Raw genomic sequence first — 22673 nt, 5'->3', positions numbered from 1 at the left:
AAATATCATAATATTATTTATTTAACTTCTATTACAATAAAACTAGATGCACATTACAAATGGTGTAATTTTAATTCTTGATATCTTTTTGAAATTGTTGTAACTTCTTCAACCAAAGAGGTTGGAATTCCGTTTTCCATGCCAGATCTATATTTAAATCTATTAAGTACCGGTCCATATAAAATTACGCTGCCAATAGTAAGGTGATTCGTGGTAAAGAAAAACCAAGCAAATAAAGATGCTTTTTCAGTCTACATATGCCATACTTTCACATACTGATTTTCAAATCTGCACTTCTTAGAAAATCTAAGTGATTTTTGATCCAGTAAATTAAGTTTTTAAAAAATAAAACATGATATGTTTATTCACTATGATGCCTTCGTGTTATTCATAAAGCATGCCAATTTGCACAATTTGTGGACCAAATGCCAAATGTGGAAAGGGGCGTTTGTCACGGAAAATATAAAATAAATGTCTTGTTTGTGTTTGCATACGTTGATCGTATTTATTATTTGTATTTTTCATTCATATTTATCGTACATTCATTCATCATACATCATTTGCATGTTCATTGACGAATGACTGATATTGTATCACCTTGCATGAACTAACTTGGTCCAACCCTAACTAAACCTGTCTTCAAATTCATTCCATTATAAAGCGTTGACTTGAGCAGTGGCTGACACCACCTCAAGTGTATTTCTGTAGGTTAGTTTCTGTCTAAATTGAATTTATTTCAATATTTCATAATTTCGGAATATCGGTTTTCATATTAATTATATATACTTTGAAATTATGCAGTTTATTTATGAACGTTTTGGTTTAAATGAATTTTTGCAGAATAAAATATGGCATCCTCAATTCCAAATATTATTTAGCCACAAGGTAATGACAAAAATACCGGCGACACGTTGATCATCCGGAGATTTCACGTTCCCCGACCGTCATTTGAACTTGACGGTAAAAATTTTGCGCGTGCGCAAGGACATGAACTTTGACCTACCCTTTTTCTGTTATTTATTAGTAATTATTTGCTGTGTTGTAATGTATTAAGCTTTCCAAGAAGAAAGTTTCACACAAATTCATCACAATGAATGAGACTTCGCCCATAGCAATATGTATCGGTAGATAAGATAAGACGACTGATAAGTTTTATGTGGTGCCGATGGGTAGATAAGAATTATAAGATACGATAAAATTTTATTCACTTATTACGTAACTTTTTAGTCACTTTTTTACCAATTTTTTTGTTTAACCTAACTATTTCATCCTGTAAGGAATACCATAGATATAAAAAAAAAATCGGAGGACATTTTCATTTTTTAGTATTGCAAATTGAATTTACTGGACACTTATAGAAACTTGTTAATGAGAATTACTGTTTACTTGAATGATATAATGAGAATTGGTATGGTATACATGTACATGTATATGTCGAAGACTGAAAGAGAAAACAACCCTTCAAGGATGAAAATGTCAGCTGAAAGATGTGACTTGTGCTCTTATTAATTTTGTTGTAAATCAAGGAGATAAAGCTGTATCAGAGAATCCCATCAAATGCTATACTAAGATTGGTATTGATTCCATGTCATAATGAAAGAAACTTAATTGCATTTTGGAAACCTTTGAGTAGCATGGATGATGTGGACAAAAGTTTAATCAGAGATTGTGGTCTCGGCTGGAAATCAGATCTGAATAAATACGTAAGTTTATTAATTAATGATATTCAGAGATATTTTTACACACATGTACACTAGTCTAATTATCAAAAATGCATTACAAATTCTTAATTTATTAGCAAAAAATAATGCTATCAAAGACCACAGATAATCTGACTTTTGAGCACACCTAGCTATGAAGCCTTGTTAGCTGTTCTCATCACTTGGCATCTTTAAAAATCTTTTTCTCTGAAACCACTGAACAGAATTTGATAAAACTCGGTGACAATCATCCTTGGCTTGTCTACCCCAAATAGTTTTTTCTGTTATGTTCCCTTGTCAAAAAACATGGCCACTGTTACTAAAAAAAGATCATAGGGGTAACACCATATATTTTTGTTTACATGTACATGTATATCTCAAAACCATATTCTGAGGCATCTGAGGCTGTTTGGTTTGAAGAGATCTATCTACCCAGAAAATTTCAAGATAAATGATTTAGGTCTCACTGAATACTTACTTTACATGTTAAAAAGTAATTTTCAAAGTTTAACTGTGAATTGCCAGGACAAATGACATCTTAGTTACAAACCTTTGGGAAGTTTTGAAAATAAGGCTTTCAAAATCATTATGATGATCTTAGAAATTCTTCACAAAATTTACTTGAACAAATTACACTGAAAATCCACATTTTTACTTTTTCTGCTAACTGACAGCATGGAGACAAACTACACAAGTGAACAATATACATACACTTTTGTAGTTAATTACAAATATGATTAAAGTAAACATTCTCAGCTTAATTTGACTATTGCACTTACAATATGCGTAAATCTAGCTTCACTGTGTTTTTGGTACTATGTAAGGACGTGGCCATTTGACCTAGAAGTTGAACAATTGTAATTGAGACCTTACCAATTTTGGAGTTATTGCCCTTTTTTCCTAATTTAACCCTTTTTTGGCTGTTTTTACCTATTATTTAGAAAACAAAAGCAGATTGAGGATTAATGTGAATTGATCAAATCTTCAGTATTTCAATATGTATTTTTATTGCAAATGTCAGAATAACATGTTGACCAATCTTGGAGTTATGGCCCTTCAAATTGTCTTTTTTGACGTTTTATCAATTTTTGCTTCTTTTGCCTATTATTTAGAAAAAGAAAGCAGATTGATGATTAATGTAAATTGATGAAATGTTCAGTATTTCAATATCTATTTTTGGTGCAAATTACAGAAAAATATGTTGACATTTCTTGGAATTATGGTGCCAGAATGTGTCATTTTGACCATTTTCCCTGTTTTTGTCTGATGCTAACAAAACAACAGCATTTTGATAATTACATGTAATGTAAATGTGTAGGGCATTAAGCTATAGAAATTGCTTAAAAATATTGACTTTGTTGTTTTAACATTAAGGTTGCTCATAACATAGTAAAATATATAAATGTAAGGAAAATTAATATTTTGTGGCATTAGTTCATTGTTATGATGTCATAAGGGTTCAACAGTTTTACGTCATTTAGCAAAAACTGCTGAGAATTGTAAATTTTGTTGCTTTCTTCGGACATATTTACATCAAGAAAACTATGTCCACACCCAAGAAACTACTTTATACTTTCTCATATGATGAACTATGTAAGGATGAATGTATTCACTAAATATGATGTTGTTTCTTTGGTGTGGACACAAATATGACCAGAAAAATGACAAAAAAGTACATGATTTGACAGAATATCTTAATATTGGTATACTTCAAGCATTTTTCTGTCCTTTCAATGCACAAATTATCCAAAGTCTTTATGTTTTCTCATATACATGTACATGTAAAAGTATATAAAGATACATGTACATGTGAAAGTATATAAAGATACATGTATATATTTGGTGCAAATTCGGGAAAAATCTGTTGATGACATTTTTTTATGATTTATTTTTACACTTTCTGCACATTATTCAGTTAACATACATGTAAGTAGAATATGATGATTAATGTTTAAATGTTCAGTATCATGACAAGTACATGTATCTTCTGTGCAAACTAGGTCAAAGGTGTTTGACTAATTTTAGGTTTTGCATGTATTCCAACTTTAAACTACATGTAGGTGAGCGATTCAGGCTTTTAAGAGCCTATTGTTTTGTAGTGGTACAAATGGTAATTACTTTGAAATACAGATGATCCTGTAGTGAAGCTTTTCCTTTAATCAAGATGAAGGCAAAGAAAGAAGAAAACAAGCAGACAACATTTGAGGAGCTCTTTGGTTTTTCCTTAGATGACCTAAGATCATGGAAGTCCTTTGTAAAACTGATGTGTCGTCCAAGTGACCCAGCCTCACTAGGAATAATGAGAATAATGTTTGGTATGTTATATGTACACTTTAGGTTTGATGGATTTGTCATTATGTACATGTACATGTATAAGCACTTAAATGAAATTTTTGGGGTTTTGAACCTTATGTCGCCGTTTTGTGCGTGGTACTTACCCTACTGTTCCTGAACACCACACAAAAATATAGTCCAAATGTAATTCATTCAATACATCTTTTAAAAACGGTAAATATGCTTCAGTTCTATGTAACTTGTTTTGTTTCTGCAAATAAAATTAAGATCTAATAATCTTCAAATGAACTGAAAATTTGAGGGACTCCTTTTTGGCCTTGACAGATGCGTAGTAATAAATACACATTTAGTGAATGAAGTTCTTGCAATAATGTGTCAAGAAGTATTAAGTGTGCTAAGCATTTTTTATTTAATACAATTTTCAGTCAAAATATCAATCCTATCATTAACATTTTATGATTTATAAACAGGAAATGTAACCAATTAAATTTGGCAGGAACATTCAAATTGATAAAACATGTTTAGTTATGAAAATCTTATATTGATCAAGGAAATTATTTTCTTTAGCTGAAATTGGTTCCATTTAAGTTTAACTATGGTGTAGGATAATACTGTGTTGAAATTGTTTTTAATGTGATTGCAAATTAATTTTTGGGCAGGTTTTAAAAAAAATGTGAAGAAGGTGAAATGGAACAAAATTTGTGTATGATACTGTTTAACTATCTATTACATTTTGTACATCAGAATCAAAAGTATTGATTGACATTCAGTTTGCAAATATTAGGAAAAAAACAGTTCTAAATAATATGGGAAATGCAAATGTATCATTATAGTTATATTTCACATCGTGAAATCTTTTAAATTTTGTTCATGCTACAATTTTTACAAGAATCAAAAACCCCAATTGCTAATAGCACTTTGATTTCCTTTTCTTTTATACTGAATTCTCTTTGAAATGGAAGTGTTGATGCAGGATTGATTAAGGCATGGTAAGGCCTATATTTGACTTCCTGCATGATTAATATTTGATATTGAAAAGGTTTTTTACTGTACTTCAGAATGTTAAATGAATAACTTAGAATGTTCAACCACATTGATAAGCGTATAAATATATAAATATATTCTATTTAATATTCCGAAATTTGGCACTTTTTGAAACATTGTTGCAATTTTTTAAGGCCTCCGCCAACTTGATCCAAGATTATTGTTATGATTTCTAAATTCCACTTTTAAAGGAGTCCAAATCAAGATACCCAGGGGTCGTATTGATGGATACCCTTTGAAAATAACAAAATTAGCATTAAAAAATTTGCATTTTTTTGGCAGATTTTAGGCTTCCATGATGAAATTGAAAATTGATGAAATGGTGTAAATTTAAAACCATATTAAATAAATCATCCATATAATAGTGCTTATGCATTTTTGTCATTTACTTTTTTATTGAATAGGGGACCAAATATAGTACTAATCACACCCTGTCCTTCCATTGCTTCTCTAACAGAAATAGGTCATTTGAATACAGTGGAATCATTTGGAGATAAATATAAGGCTAAATGTTATTGATTATTTGTATATGTCTAATTAGCTTGTTGTTGATACGTAGAAGAAAATAAGAAGCGAAATTTTATTAATATAAGTGCTCACTTCTTTATTATCACCTACTATGATGTTTTGCAGGGTTGTTAATGGTGATAGATATACCTCAGGAGAGAGGAATGAGCAATGTGGAATTCAGATTTGGTCAGGATTATTGTTACTTCCCTTTGTTTAACTTCCTCAAGCCACTTCCCTTACAATGGATGATGATTGTGTATGGGGTCATGTGGCTAGGTAGGACAGTAGCTAGTCAAGAAATGAAAACTGGATTATTTCAATATTGTAATTAAAGTGCCCTATATAATTTTATCAGGAAAATTCAACTTCACTTTTATAGAAAACTGCATTCCATATTCATTCTAAATTTGTTCCTATACTTCATATTTTCTAAACTTGATTATAACAAAGCAAACATATATTGTTAGTAGCTAGCATATTACATATATAAATGGGAGAAAAAAGGTTCTAATATGAAATATTTCAATTTAAAATAAATTTGTTAAGAAGGAAACCACTAACTTCAACTGAATCAACATATTATAGACTAAAATATGAAACATTGTGCTAGTACAACTGACAGTTTTTCTTGACATCAGTTGTTAGTTTCTTTTGTCATACATAATGATAGATATTTACTACTTTTGAACATTATTTCTTTTATTCATAGGTGCCTGTGGTATCCTGCTAGGTTGTTTGTACCGCTTCAGCTGTCTGATGTTTCTGATTCCCTATTGGTACATATTTTTCCTGGATAAGACAGCTTGGAACAATCATTCCTACCTGTATGGACTCATATCTATATTATTTTTCTTCAGCGATGCCAATCGTTACTGGGCTATTGATGGGTTGTTCAGGAAGACCATACGTAATAGCCATGTTCCTTTGTGGAATTATACACTGTTTAGATTTCAGGTCAGTCATCAGTGCACTTTTTAACTTCTACCTCTTTGTAGCTACTGGGGTGGAAGAAGTATGCATTTTTAATCTGGCTATATGCTTTAGAATAAAATCATGGAATGGTGTAATACATGTGTATGCTGTTGTTAAAAACAATGTAGCTCAGACATGCTTTTCATGCTAAATATTTTGTCACAAGTGTTAGTGATTTGTTAATTATTACATTTCTAATGGTAATAGTTTCTTCATCTTCATGAGAAGATGCAGTCTATGTGTTGCTCAAAATGTTGACCATTGTGAAGTAAAATTTTACTGTGGCCTGTTGTAATTAAACCCCAGGTAAACATCAGGTAATTTTTGGTAATGAATCAGCTGATCAGGGTTATCAATGACAATTGACAAGTAGAAAATGGATCCAATTTGACCTATTGCCATTTTATAGACAGCCAATCATTTCTTAATAAGACATTTCTTCTGCACAATAAATTCCACAAATACTGTCAATTTAACAGGTCTAAGGTAGACAATTGCATGTTGCATGTATTTGTTTATTCAAAATGTCAGTTACCTCCCCTATAATTTCAACATTATTAAAATCTTCTTTGTATTTAACAGTACTGTACATATACCAAAAGTTGTGTGTGCAACAGTTAATGGAAATAATATTTTTGTAATTTTAATTGCAGCAATATTGAATTTGTTACATTTCATGCAAACATTTCACCTTATAGTATGTGATAAATGTAAAAAAAAGCATTTCCCCAAATTATTGGAATTATGTGATTGAATTCTGTTTATCAAATAGGAAACTTTAGGATAATCTATCTTCCAAGAGCAATATTATTCATCAACACAGCATTCAGATAATATAGAATACATGTAGATGTTTTAAATTTTTTAACGGGTGTAGTGTAGTATTTCATTTGGGATTGGAAGAAAGGTTTATTAAATTCTATTTTTTATATAATGTACATATGTTTACATAAAGCACTTGGTCAACTTAGAATGGTCTTTTAATACAATAAGAGTGTCATGCATACATTAACAAAGTAGAACTTATTCAATTATCAAAATGATGTGACACTGTCCATTCACACATTGTCCTACCTTAATTTTCAAAAGTTGGCAGATACACAATAAGAGTACAAACATTCAAGAAAAGTGAAAAGAAAAAAAAGAAAAACGAAGGAAGATATTTCTGACTTGGTGCAAACATACATCTTTGATCAATTTCCCATTTTGGTTGAAAAAATATGCTACACATTAAAGTGCCCTCTTCCCAGTGCCCTTCTACTTTCAGATCCTAGCTTGAACACTGCTGTCATATGTCTATGATGTTGGTCATTTATAAATCAATGATTTGTCACGACTGTGGTCTAAAGACCTTTGAAACATGACATATTACTAATTTACAATGTATAAAGAATATCCAAGTGAGGATTTTTGTCTTGTGATCTTGCACATACTCTTTTCTTCAGGTATTTCTTGTTTATTTCTATGCTGGTTTAAAGAAAATAGATTTTGATTGGATGTCAGGATATTCTATGACAAATCTTTCTAGGAAGTGGGTATTTGATCCATTCAGGTAGGTACATCTTCCACAGGAAAACTTCATTTTATTGAAAGTGAGGCGGTTATTTCCTTGAAATCTACAAAACAAAGCAAACAAAATAGCCATAAAAATCGACTTGTTTTTCTGCTGGCCATAAAATTTACTATTTCTTTCAAAACATCATATCTGTAATTTAGTTCTGTATTACCCAGTAAAAATTATTTAAAAAACGACAAAAACTAACAGTACTGTTGAATCTGTACACTTAAACATTTTTTAAAATGTGTTAATTTTGAATCCATCAAATTAACATTTTCAGTGCTGTTATCTACATTAAGTATGGTAGATTGGCCCTGTTTTCATGTTTTGGCCTTTTAGTCTGATTTGATGTCTCTGTATTGTTTTACAGTTTTAATGCTTTAATATTTGTGTGCCAAAATTTTTTCAGGAATGTAATTTTGTTCAAATAATTTTTTTTCTGACTTCAGATTTTTATTAACCAATGAACAGATAGATTTATATATAGTACATCTTGGAGGACTTACGTTAGATCTGGTGGCAGGATTTCTCTTGTTTTTTGACAAGACACGCCCATTTGGATTCTTCTTTGTTGGATCATTCCATTTAATGAACTCACAAATGTTTAGCATCGGTAAATTTATAGCTAGAAGATAAATTCACTGGTATTGCAACTGTTGTATTGTGGGTAATTTTCACCTGGTGCTAATTTTGATGTATTTTAGTGGTCTTCATGAAAACTAAAAATAAATTCTGCAAAATATTTCCATTGGGGTTAGGTACTAAGGGGACCACTTTGCATCTGCTAAAAATCAGAAATGCAGATATTTTTTTCATATACCTATTTGCCTCAAAAAGATCAAATTTTACACCCACCAAAGTAACACACAATACAGTATTTGCTCTTTTGAGATTTTTTATGAAAGGTATTTTTTTCTTACATGTAATAAGTAACAAACATAAGGAGTTGGTTATACTAGATATTGAAAGGAGATATGTAACGAAATTTCTTATTGCTAATTTTATTTCGTTTGAAGTGCTGATTTAAAGATATTTAGGACATTTCAAACAGTAGTTGATTGAAGATAAAGTAGTAAAACCCAACATAACAAACTGCAAGGAGTGTAATGTTCTTAACCCATCTATCAGTCTGCCTGTCCAACAAAGCATGCTGTTGCCTGGATAACATCTTTATTTTTTACGAAGCATGCTGTTGCCTGGATAGATTTTTATTTTTTACCGATTTTCTTCAAACTGTAGTGAATGGTGAATATCTATAAAAGCTTGAATTGGTTTGATTTTCACAGAAATTAGTCAAGGGGACCTATTTAAAAATTTATTATTTAGACAGTGCTTAAAATTTAATTTTTTTACCAATTTCCTTCAATCTTTAGTGAATGGTATGTACCTATAAAAACTTCAAATTGAATTGAAACCACTTTTTTGGTACAAGGACTTGACAATTTTACAGAGTGCAAATGTGGGTGTGTGGGGTGTTACGAAAATGCTTACTAATGTTCTTTAGTTGGTCAAACAACAAAAGGATCTTTCTATGATTTCAGGTATGTTTTCCTACACAATGTTAGGCACCATGTTTATATTCTGTTATACCGACTGGCCTAAATGGATTTTCTGTAGGTGTCCATCTTGGATGAAGATGGTTCTACCCAGTGATGGGTTGCCACAGACCAGTTCCTGTTGTGTATATAGTAAGGAAGATATTAAACCAGACAGTAAAAAGGTGAGGGTTCAGTTGAAGAAATAGTTGCTGTTTATGTAAACATACCAATTTTTACTAGGACTGATATATGTTGGAAGTTCACATTTCTTTTTCAATATTCATTGAAGAAACTTTAGTATCAAAAGTAAAAAAACTTGCTAAGAAGATTAAAAACGCAGTTCCATTTCAAACATTTTTTTATATAATTGTTGCCACATTACTATTGAAATATTTGTTTAATAAGCCTATAGGTGGAATGAATTTGTCTTAACCAAAATTAAATTACTGGATGTGTTCATTCCTATTATTAAGGTGACATCAATGACCACTCTATCAGAAAATGATTTGAATTAAGATAAAACTTTTTGAAAATTAACTGATTTCTAATTTAGCCAAACACCAAAGCCAAAACAGTCCCCACATCATTACCAACCAAACCCCCACCTACATCGCCTGGTTACGGCCATCAGTTCTGGGTCATCATAGTGCTTTGCTACGTAGCTATCCAAATGTTTCTACCATACTCACATGGAGTCACTAAGGTAAACATTACTATTTGCTTAACACTATTCTTATATGAGATTTAAGTGCTGTATGTGTACAGATAGTACTATAAAGATTGTAATTATGCTTATATGTACTTATATTACCAATCAATGATGGGTTTGTATGTTGGAATTAACTTGTCATTCTGTCCATTTGAATTTTGTCGCAATTATCTCGTCTCCCTGTGGATTGATTTATATAAATTTTGTGTGTAGCTCTATATAGATGCAGCATACATGGTAAATGATTTTGGTTGTTCTTTGATATTAACTTTCTCCATGAGTGGGCCTATGCCTTGAACAAATACATTTTCATCCTATTTCAGGTAAACTTACAAAGCATAAAAAAGGGTCTCCAGCCTCACCACAACACTTGTTACTCCTGTAGTGGTATTAAATCGGTGTGGATCCTGAAAAAATCAAAAGATCTTTTGGAGACCCTCAATTCAAGATTATTACATGTATAAGAATATAATATCATTAAATCAATGATTTTTCAACACTGTATACTTCTATTCCCCATATTCAGTTAAAATCCAGACTTGAAAACATTCGTTGTTTCTCAAAAGAAGATGGTACACCTAGATGCAAATATAAAGTTCTTGGTAGAAATTCCTCGTACTTTGTGAAAAATAATTCCAAATCATCTTCCAAATATACAGAAGGAGATGTTTTCAAAGTGATGGAATTTTTGATAGACAACATATTTGTCCAGTTTGGTTGACACATTTTTCAACAAACGGTCTGCATTCCGATGGGAACAATATGAAGCTGACTTTATAGCTGATCTGATCCAAGAGAAAGAAGACCGTTTAGCTAGATCCTTTAATCACAGTTTCCGCTATATAGATGACGTATTATCGTTAAACAATCCTAGTTTCGATGATTTGGTACATCGCATCTATGTCAAAAAACTTGAGATAAATGATACTACAGACTCTGTGAAGTCAGCCTCGTATCTTGACCTACACTAAGAGATCAAAGTAGGTAAGGGAAAACTATTGACCAAACTTTACGTCAAACGTGATGACTTCTCATTCAGTATTGTCAACTTTCCTTTCATCTGTGGCAACATCCCTTCAGCACCTGTGTATGGAATTTTCATATCACAACTCATACGTTATGCCAGAGCTTGCCGTAACTACGCAGACTTTTTGTATCATGCTAGACTTCTTACAGTTAGACTTCTCGAACAGGGTTATGTTGCTACAAGATTGAAGTCATCACTACAGAAGTTTTATGGTTGCCATCATGAACTCATGGGTTGTTGCAATGTATCTATCTGCTCCATGAAAACTGATTTGTTCAACGTGTCATAGTTTTTCCTTCCTCTTACCCTACTGGTGCATCTGGTCCATGCTCCCAATTTTTAGTGGAGTCCGAATTGCTCATTTACTTTTGTTACTTTTTATGTATTATTTTAGTTACTTTATGTCCTTTGTTGCGTTTGTCTGTTTTCCATGTCTGGTCTTTGTCCCTGGATTACATTCTTTTGATTTCCTCTAGAATCTTGGTTCCTTGATTACTTTCCCAAATTATTATATGGATTGTGGTGATACATCGAATGTTCTTGGTGTAATAATTTTCATATGTCACATTGGAAATAACTTTTTGTTTTTCCCTATCAGTGTCCGGTTTCATTTAACATCTCAAATTGAGATTTTCCTCAAATCCTTCCTAAACTCAAATTTCGACCAATCAGATCACTTGAAATGGAAGATTTGAGGAAAAACACAGGACTTGAGGAAGTTCTCAACTTAAGATTTTTTTTATGAAACCCAGGCCAGACTATGTAGTATCAAAATGCCATATTGTCTTACGTGACATACTTGTTAATAGAAGTCACTGATGGTTTATAGGTAATTTGTACATCATTCTAAAATCAAGCTGATTATTGTTTAAAATAACAACCATAGATTAAATTTATAATGGTAATCATTTTGTTTTTGTGAATAATTAAATTGTAATCAATCATGCCAAGAACCAGGAAGATTTTACTTGTGCATTGAATAATTTAAGCATGATCATTACATTTATGCATTCTTTAACACTTGTGATCATAATTTGGTTATTCACGCTTCACGATTGGTTATCCATATTATATTGTATCACTATAAGGAAATGTTTAAGCTGGTAAATACTAACATTTCAAAAATAATAGCAGAAATCATCTAGAAGTTATTTTTTTATTCCACTTTTAGGGTTATAACAACTGGACAAATGGTCTTTATGGTTACTCCTGGGACATGATGGTACATAGCTGGAGCACACAACATATTAGGATAACATATAAGGATAAGAAAACTGGAGATGTGGGATATCTTTCTCCTAATGTGAGCTACTTTTTTGAAACTTTGATTACCTCCCTTTCAATCACTTCTAGTGTTAACATTATAATTCAAGTTTGACTGTGAATTCAAAACGTTCAAGTCTATCTTAAAGTGCATTGCACACTGAAGTTTGAAAAACACAGATAATTAGCAGAACCCCAATGATAGAGGATGTCCATGGATTAACCAAAAAGTGGGTAGCACATGCCAATTTTTTTTAAAAATAATTTTCATTCTTTGGAGATGACAAGGTCATGATTTCTAAAAATGAATATTGGTTTGTTATTTACTGAAATGGTTAGAATGAAATCAATGAATAAATGCATTAGAAAATTTAAAATAAAGGGAAATAACTCATTGATCTGGCCATAGGTCTCACTAACCACTTCTAACATTTCCATTACTTTACATGTTAAAAAAGTAATTTTCAAAGTCTCACTGTGAATTCCCAGGACAAAGGACATCTTGAAGTTGCATACCGTTGCGAAGCTTGGAAAAAAAGGCTTCCAAAATCACTATGCTAATGGTACGATGATAGTAGAAATTCTTCACAAAATTTACTTGAATAAATAATACTGAAAATCCACATTTTTACCTGTTCTGCTAACTGACAGCATGGAGGCAAATTACTCACACATGTAAACAATATTCATACACTTTTGTAGTTAATTACATATATGATTTTAAAGTACACATTCTCAGCTTCATTTTGACTACTTTTAATCATAATACACACACATAATGCACTTACAATGCATATGTCTAGGTTCAGTGTGTTTTTGGTACTACATAGGGGGGTGGCCATTTGACCCGGAAGTGGTTAGTGAGACCCATAACTTTGATTTGTTACGAAACTTTGAACATATATTCTTAGTTACCCACTTTTGATTCATGAAACTCCATGTTTTCTCTGATATCATGATGTGTTTCATGGTACTTTGGAACCAAAAAATTTTACAATGTGCAACCCATATCATAGTATCTGGTTTCTACATGGGCAGTCTCATAAATGGTTTACAATGAGTGTAGGCATTTTTCACAAATGGACGAAAGGAAAAAATCTCCACTTTAACCTTTTATGCTGACCAACATAATGGGGACAATTTGCTTTCAAATCTAATCAATATTCATACACATACATGTAGTTAACAAATAACAAATATATTTCAAAAATATTTTTGCTTACCTTTATTTCGACTCCTTTTTGTTTATCATTTATACAGAATATCTGCATACAATGCAATGATTTACATTTTGGTGAACTAGATAAAAAGTTGAGAAACTGTGTGAAAAATTGGGAGAGAGACAATTCTTTATCAAGATTACTTGTAGTTTTTATATGACCTCAAAATTTTGGGGTCGTGTAAAGGTACCATGCTGTCGTCGTCATCATCCATAGACACCACCATGTCCACTCAAAAACTTGGGTATAACTGTATAGATATTTATGAAATTAAATCACAAGGTGCCATATCACAATAGGAAGTCTTGGATTGATTGTTGGGCTTGTGACTTTAACAATTAGAAATTAGGAGACAAAAAGGACCACAAACAGGCATTTTCATGATATGCATACAATAACTTGAGTTCAAGTGCAATTATACCACAAGGTGCCATACCACAAAAGGAAGCCTGGGATTGATTTGTGGAAGTTGTGACTTGAACCCTTTTGGCGTTTGGGGCCAAAAAAGGAACCAAGAACAAACATTTTCCAGAGCTGTATCAGTTAAAACTGAATGTTGTTCCCATACTTGTTGGAATTTAAACATGTTCAAATCTATATCAATAGTGTGTGTTAATTATACTATAATGCATGTTTTTCTTCATGAGATAAAGTAAAAATACCTGGTTGGAATTGTACAGCACACAAATGATTATTTTTTTAGGTCTTACTCAATATAGTTGCATACTTTTTAACATGTTTATCTGTTGTAAATAGGGTTCATTGAATTGAATTTTTAATATGATTATTGTATAATATGTGATGAGAAATTTATTGATTTTTTTTTAATTTCTACAACCAGTTACTAACAAATTTATATAATAAGAAATACATTTATTATTCTCTTTTTATTACTAGGTACATTTGTATATTTTATAGGTTGATCCAGGGGAAGGAGGAGATAGCCTTACCCAACCTTTTATGAAATTGAAAAAGTGTTTTTTAATTTGTCAAAATCTGAAAAATACTCAGAAATGAAACAGTGTATAGGTCAATAAATTTCTCTTTTTTTGTCTCTGTAAGAATCATGCAAAATCTGAAAAATGTGATGTACCCAAAAAAGGGCTACATATTTTTATTTTTGTAATTAAGTTGTTTTATGGGTCTATACTATGAATTGTGTAATTATTCATTCAAATCTGCCTGCTCTTAGGAGATAATCGACATTGAAAATCCAGTAGATTCTATTTTATTTGAGCGTCATTTACAGTTATCTCCCTTCATTTTGAAATCTACAGTGCATTCTACATAATTTTTATCTCCTAAGAGCACGGGCTATATGAAAAACCACATGTTAATTTCTGTTTACTTTGACATTTCAAACAAAATATCAAAAATAAAAATATGTAGGCTTTTTACCCATGAATCACATTTTGCATGATCCTTAGCTGGAGTGCTACTTAACACTGTTAAGTGTTCACAGATCTCAAAGATATACCCATTGTGGTCTTATGGAAATGAAACTCTGGGTATTCTTTGATTTGTTTAGGGCTATTTTGCAATCACCTTATCTATCTGTCTGTCCATCTGTTACACATTTGTATTTTATTGGAGGGAAAGCTTTTATATTTGATATATTGCTTTTGCATGATGACTTGTACAGTTTCTCCTCTTTTCAGGTTTCTCACTCGTCTATTTCCTGTTTATTGATTGACTTCATCATTTTTCTTGGGTTGGCCAATGTGGTTGTATCAAGCTGCACCCTGTGAAACATTTTATTAAAAGTTTTAATCCCCTTGCAAGCCAGGTTGTGTAGGATGCAGTTTCACTTCTGTCAATTTATCCATCTTTTTGCTTTCTTTCTGTAACACCTTTGAGAGCACTCAAGAATCAACATCCCAACATCAAATAGATTAATTAAAACAAAACAAACAAATGTATCAACCAAATATAGATTCTTTTACAAAAAAGCCATGTGTTTTTGCATTACCCAGTACAAAAAAAAAATTGAATTCTTTCTTCATGTATTATGGATTTTCTAAACAGGCATTTAACAATGAAAGAACATTAAGGTGGAGTTCCCATGGTGACATGCTGAAGCAGTATGGGACATGTTTGGCTGAAAAACTGAAGAAATATGATCTGCATGACATTGAATTATACTTTGATGTGTGGAAATCTATGAATCAGAGATTTCAACAGAGGTTTGTCAGAATAGTGGATTGTTTTAAGTTCAATGCTTAAAGTTTAAATTTTTGCCAAAGCAGTCTAGTTTTTTATCATTGGTATAATTGTGGCAAATATTTTTATCTTTTTATGTGATCATCTTTAGACATACATTTTGAGGTATACTGCTGTCTGTCCATCTACTTGTCCATTTGTCAATACATTGACCATTGACTCAAAAAATACTCTAAGGGAGTTTATTGAATTTGGTTTGATGAAAGGAATTTCTTTCTTTTTCATTGCTTTTTTATTTTTTTTCATTTCTGAATTTAAGGGACTATAAACACAGAAAGGAGGGAGGGGGAAGGTTCTGATGTTTTTAAACACAGCTGTTAATTGAAGCTAAATAATTATATTTGTGATATTGGAACAACCATTTGATTTTATTGTGGGATAGGTGGTAGGATACAGTTAGAAATAAAAGGCAGGACTAGGGTATAAAAATCCAGTATGATCACTCTCATAGGAACTTAAATTGAATGATAGATTTGTTACCTTTGAATTATTTGAATTGACAAATAACTCTCTGTATAGTTCAAGAAAAACTCTAAATGAACTAACTAAGGCAGTAAGTGAATTTTGCAGAATGTTTGACCCGAGAGTTAATATACTAGAGGCTGAGTGGCATCCATTTAAAGAGATGAAATTTTCCTTGCCATTACTAGTAGATTTGTCTGGTTGGAGACAAAAGCTGGATGAAATACATCATCAGCTGGAGAACCATACTGAAGTTGTCTTTGTTGCTGATTTTCCAGGTAATTTAGAAGACTCCATCTGCTATAAAAGAAGTGATTCAAATAAATCATATTATTCAATTAGTTTAACAGAATGCTTTATATAAGTTTTTCTTTACAATATTTGTTCTTTTTCAGGGTTATATCTTGAGAACTTTGTCCAGGAAGACCTAGGTAACACAAGTATTTCTGTCTTGTCTGGAGAAATAGTAGTGGAATTTGTTGATGACAAGAAAAATTTTACGTTAGGGGTGAATGAATCATTACAGGTTTGTTTTTTTTAAATCATGTTTGAATTACATGTACTTCTAAGGACAAAGTGATCATCTAGCACTCAACTACTAATTATACATTGCAAAGTTATATTACACACTTATGTTATCATAAAAGAAAAACAATATGGCAGATGGTACCTTCCATGCTATTTAAAAGATTTATACTGGTTTTGTGTTTATTTAGCTTTGTTTTTTACAGAGATGCCATGCTGTTGCATGCTTTTGTATTTACATACCATCATTCTACTCTATTTTTAGATTCCTCCAGGACAGTTCCACAATGTCCATACTGTGTCTGATGTTCCGTCCTGTTACATGTACATGTTTGTTAATACCACAGATATTGAATTTGAGAAAAATTTCACAGAGTATCAAGATTTGAAGAATCAGACATTAAATTGCTCTGGTAAGGATACTCCTAGCTTCCATGGAGACATGTGGTTATCTAAAATAACTGGCAAGTGTGTCAAAATTAATTGTGCCAAAAAACCATATACTGGACAAAACATCATCAAATTCTAATTGCTTGTTGTCAAGAGCTCTCATCACTTTTTCTTGTAAAATCAGAATGTTCTGTCTGACACTATAAGATCAATTATACTTACTGTCTTGATAAGTCTTTTAAAATTATAATTACAGGGTCTAAGTAATTGAAATCGCAGAAAGTTGTACATGTATGTTAGTTCTGACATCAAGCTTACAATAGATTCTCTACTTACAACTTTAAGTGAAACTGACTGCTGGACTTCTTGCATGTTTACTTATTTTAGACCAATAGAAGGTTACACTGTTTTGTAAATTTTTTGTCAAGATATTTTACAGTTGAGTTTTTAAACATAGCATTTAAAAGAGTAAAATAATACATTGCAATTACTCTTGTCTAGACATTTCCCTACTACTGTCTATATTGCAGATGATTGTGAAAGTGTTCAATCAAGATTTACCATAACATATGACAATGATGTGTTGAAAAGCTTGTATGAAGAGAAAATACATAAGAAGGAAGAACGTCAGCAAAAAATGGAAACACCAGCTGTCACAAGGTTTATGACATTCTTGAAGAAAAAATATGATATCTTTAAAAGGAGGTTAGTAGGTTTTAAAGACCTTTTGCTGAAAGTATTTAGGTAATACACTGGTGAATTTGTTATGTTTCACTACAACCCTTTTTTACTATTATCATAGTCATTATTTATAGCAGGATAATTTTATCTCAGAAATAAAAATGAATATTAAGGAATGACTGTTACTTTTTCTGTCAATAGTATTAACCTCAATTTCCATGGTGTGCATTTGAAAATAACATGATTAAATTACAGTTATGCCTAAAGTATAGAAAAAAATAATGAAATAATATGTGGTAACTTTATCTTTTAGTTTTACAGTTCTTAGAGGAGCAGTAAAGTGTTTCATTCTACAGCAAGATTTTGATGACTTTATGAAGAGTCTGTATGAATTAGAAGCAGCTGAAGAGAACATGCCTAAAACACAGACTAACAGTCAAACAGAAGGCAACACTGATATGTAGATCATAAAGTTTTCTGCCAAAGCCATTATCTTCCCGAACTGCTGATGTTATTGCCCAGTAGCAATACAGAGTTTGCCTTATTAATTTGAGTTTTGCATGGCTGCATTTATGAAATCCCCTTCTTTTACTGTTACAGTATTTTTATTTTTATATCCTGCCTCATGAAGTTGCAAGATTTATGTGATACCCTCCAAAAAGTTGCATGTCTGTCTGTCCATACCCCCAATGGTTTCCAGATGATTGTCTGAGAACAGATCAATGATTTTTTTTATAATTATCACAATTGTTCAGTACCATAGGCCATTTGAAAATTTTGCCTATTTTTTCAGCATTGTATGTCGGTGTAACACTTTTCATTAATGCCCTTTTTAGCTCACCTGGCTCAAGGCCATGTGAGCTATTGCCATCACTTGGCATCCATCAATTGTCTGTCTTCCTCGTCATCGTTAACAATTTTTCAAAACTCTTCTCCTCTGGTACTACTCGACAAATTGGAATCAAACTTGATATGAATGTTCCTTTGGGTATCTTGCATAGAACTGATGTAGGGATTTTTGATCTGTCGAACACATGGTCGCCCTTACTGAAAAAAGAATATAGGGGTCAGACAGGTTTTCTGCATATATCTCTAATCCCATTAGGTTTAGCCAAAATCTGATATGGATAACAGTGTTCAGCATGATGAGATCTATCTGTGGTCAAATTTTCATTTTAATCTGTTAAGCCATGTTTGAGTTTTTTATTTTGCTTTTTATTATTAAATGTTATTTCTTTCAAAAATCGTCTCTGACACTACTTGACCGATTGGAAGCAAACTTAATATGAATATTGAAGTTACTGCCCTTTTTCAAAGTTTTTTTTTACTTTTTTTAATGTTATTTCTGTCAAAAATCATCTCCTCTGACACTACTTGACCAATTGGAACCAAACTTGGTATGAATGTGTCTTAGGGTATCCTGGATAGAACTGGTGTGGGGATTTTTGACCTGTCAAAAAAACGTGGCTGCTGTTACTAAAAGAACATAGGGGTCAGACAGTAGTTTTTTGCTTGTTATATATCCAAAACTGTTTGGTTTAGCTAATTTCTTTCAATTGCTGAAATGATCCTTAATGTAAGGTCTACAAAATTCTCTTAGAGTTCAAAGTTATCAGAAGACTCATTGTAAGAGTAATTGCCCTTGAAATATGAAAATGACAGGTTTTTTTTTTGTTTGTTTTTTTTTTTTTACAGTTTTCAGCCAATATCCTGAGAACTATAATAGATAGAAGGAAACTTTCAATTGCTGAAATGATCATTATGATAAGTCCTACCAAAGTTTTCTTGAGTCAAAATTTTGAACAACTCCTTGTTCAATTTATTGCCCTTGAAAGACAAAATTGAAACAGGTGAGCAATTCAGGCTCCTTGGAGACTTTTGTTTATGTTAAGTTGTTAATCAAAATTTACTAAGTAACAAGGTAGGGTTTGTTTAAAAGGTGAAAGTTTTTTTTATCAGGATGATGACAAGTTTATCTAGGAAATACATGAACTTATGTCTTTTTATGTTATATTACTCTTTTACATTAAATCCTTACATGTGAATATGCCATTTAAAGAATTAATATCATTTAATTATATTTTTATTTAATTAAGAAATCCTGAGTAATGTCCTTATTTTGTTTTTTTTTTTTTGTATCAAGATTGAGATTCTTGTTTTAAGAACACTTCTTGATGGTATTTTTTGTTTAGTGCATATCAATATACATGTATATCTATATTGCTCAATTTGTTTTAGCTGTTAATTTTTTTTCTGTGATATTGCTTTCTTATTTTGTGAAACTTTTGACTTACTTTTGAAAAGCATTTTTTGCTTCATATTTCAAAAGTAAATGACTACTGAATCTTGGACTACATAGTGTACAGTTTGTCAGAACAATATCATCAAAAATTGTTTCTACAAAGTTTTCAGAGATCTTAATTTGTAAAAGTGAGGGGTTAAGTGTGTTTTTTTTATATAATATACAGTCAAACCTGCTCAGCCGATTAGCTTAAATCATCAGGGTCACCTTCACTTAACTTTTAAAAAACCCACCCTACTGTTTTCTCTATATATTTTAACTCAAATTAGCGGTCACCTCCCTAATGCAGCCAACAGTCACCCATTTTTCAGTCGAAATTGTCTTTGTGACTTCTTATACTGGCCATTTTGTTTATCACATGACCCGATAACAGTACCATGTCACATGATATAATTATATTTAGTACATGTAAATTTGGATAATTAGATTGCAGAAGGGATTAAATCAATATTGCAATAAAAACAAAATTAAAGATTTGTTAGTAAAGGTGTGAAATTTACTCACTAGTCAGTGATTAAGTCACAAAAACTTCAGTTTTCATTTTAATTATGGAAGTTTGAGTTGGGGCAGAATGTCTCAGAAATGGAAAATTTTGTGAAAAAAAAAATGACACTGAATGTGAAAAGGAAGATATTATGAGCATATTTGATTTTACTGAATTCATAGAAAGAGCAAAGAAGTTTTTGAAACATCTTGGGAAAAAGCTTGTTAGGCACTGCTATGGACTTGGAAGATCAGTTCATGAATGAATTTCAAAGGTCACCTCTCTATAAAGGAGTATACCCTAGAGATGACTGCTTAATACAGGTTTGACTGTGTGTGTAGATTTTTTAGTATATATATTACTAATACTGAGTTTAATTGAGCACTTTACTTGAACATAATAGTATTTATGTCTATTGTATTAATAAGACTTTGTTAAAAAATAAAGAGCATTGACTGCCTTTATAACATTTGATTTCACATCAGATACATTGGTATTCATTACTTGATCTGTTATTTTGTTATAGTGTATATGTTACTGTTTTTGTGAAAATGATATGATAATGGTTAAAATCTCCCACAGGAGACAGTGTCAATTGGAAAGAATCTCCCACATGAACTGTTCCAAAGGTTAACAGGTATGCATATTTCTGAATTCAGTATTAAAGATTAAAATGAAGTTAAAACAATTAAGATAAGAAAAACAGTTAAATATTATGTAATCCTCCCAAGTCAGGGTTTTTAGTCCACCTTTGCTCCCTCAAACCTCTGACATCACTCATTCATATTTTGCGGGTATGGTTCAGCCAATTCCAATTGTTTGCTTCTCCAGCTGCGAAGCACCAACAAAAATCAATTTAACATATAATGTCAGTGGAAAGGACAACAATGAGGTAATGGACGATCCGATATAGTAGCTGGTAGTTGTATTTGTCTCAAATGATTCAATATGAGCAAAAATGATAACAGTAGATTATGTTTTGAGTCTTTACCGAAAAAGATAGAAGTACTGTGTAGCCATTTTGTAAGTTATATCGCAGAGTTTCTATTTCAAGTGATTTGATTGGATGTTGGATCGGGGTTAAATTTAGGTAACTCACTAGATGGCGCTGGACGATACCCACTAAATATGAATGAGTGATGTCAGGGGTTTGAGGGAGCGAAGGTGGGCTCAAATCCCTGACTTGGGAGGATTCATTATGTGGGAAATGTAAATTTTGGATTACAGTTTTATTTTACATCATGTAATCATTAAAACTGGGTGTACAGTACTATTTCACAAGAATAAAAAATCTCCATTGCTAACAGCACTTTGATTATTGTATATATGTTATTATTTTTGTGAAAATTATATCATAACTGAACATTCCTGTGGATATTTTTGCAATTTAATTTTATTTTTTGCAATATGGCAGTCATTAATGCAGTGTTCTTAAGCAATTTTATGAACAATAGTTTATTTTTGCAATTATCACTGAAAGGATTCCTAAAACAAGAAGTACAAATATGTATTACAGTTAACATACTTTTAGATTAGATGTTTCATGTGCTTATCTATTTTTGTTACTTCAATTTTATTTTTTATTTTTGATACTCTTTGAAATTATTATTATTTGTAAATCTTCTACGCATATTTGCTTTCAATAAATTTGAAATTCAGGTGTGTTTCTTTTTGTATGCAGACAGAGCAATAAAAACATAATTAAACTATACTAAATGAAACAGAATGGAGCGAAACTAAATACAATAAAAGAAATCTTTTAAGACGTTTCAC

The 22673-nt window shown here is 31.4% G+C and overlaps 1 protein-coding gene across 7 annotated transcripts; it reads left to right on the top strand.

Annotated features, from left to right (window-relative positions):
• The first annotated feature begins 988 nt into the window (after positions 1-988).
• Positions 989-22558, top strand: LOC148619580 (vitamin K-dependent gamma-carboxylase-like). 7 transcript variants are annotated; one of them, XM_088579648.1, is made up of 16 exons: positions 989-1169; positions 1634-1703; positions 3865-4015; positions 5673-5825; positions 6259-6503; positions 7967-8073; positions 8529-8692; positions 9621-9799; positions 10171-10320; positions 12525-12656; positions 15862-16019; positions 16627-16796; positions 16914-17044; positions 17309-17456; positions 17964-18138; positions 18428-22558. In XM_088579648.1, the coding sequence occupies exons 2-16, from the start codon at positions 1635-1637 to the stop codon at positions 18576-18578; spliced, it is 2283 nt and encodes a 760-aa protein (XP_088435774.1). In that variant the 5' UTR covers positions 989-1169; position 1634; the 3' UTR covers positions 18579-22558. The 7 variants fall into 7 exon arrangements, with proteins under 7 accessions (XP_088435774.1, XP_088435770.1, XP_088435772.1 ...); XM_088579644.1 differs by having other exon boundaries at positions 1527-1703; XM_088579646.1 differs by having other exon boundaries at positions 1441-1703.
• The last annotated feature ends 115 nt before the right edge of the window (positions 22559-22673 follow it).

Source organism: Perna viridis, chromosome 4, assembly GCF_037379345.1.
Source record: "Perna viridis isolate PV_CMFRI_1.1 ecotype Kerala chromosome 4, ASM3737934v1, whole genome shotgun sequence".
NCBI lineage: Eukaryota > Metazoa > Mollusca > Bivalvia > Mytilida > Mytilidae > Perna > Perna viridis.
This window is presented reverse-complemented; position numbering and strand designations above follow the sequence as displayed.

Bases quoted from the DNA above. Each gene is read 5' to 3' on its own strand.
- LOC148619580 (XM_088579644.1), top strand. The intron at 16,797-16,913 runs GTAATTTAGAAG...GTTCTTTTTCAG, and splicing joins CTTTGTTGCTGATTTTCCAG to GGTTATATCTTGAGAACTTT. The intron at 17,457-17,963 runs GTAAGGATACTC...TCTATATTGCAG, and splicing joins TCAGACATTAAATTGCTCTG to ATGATTGTGAAAGTGTTCAA.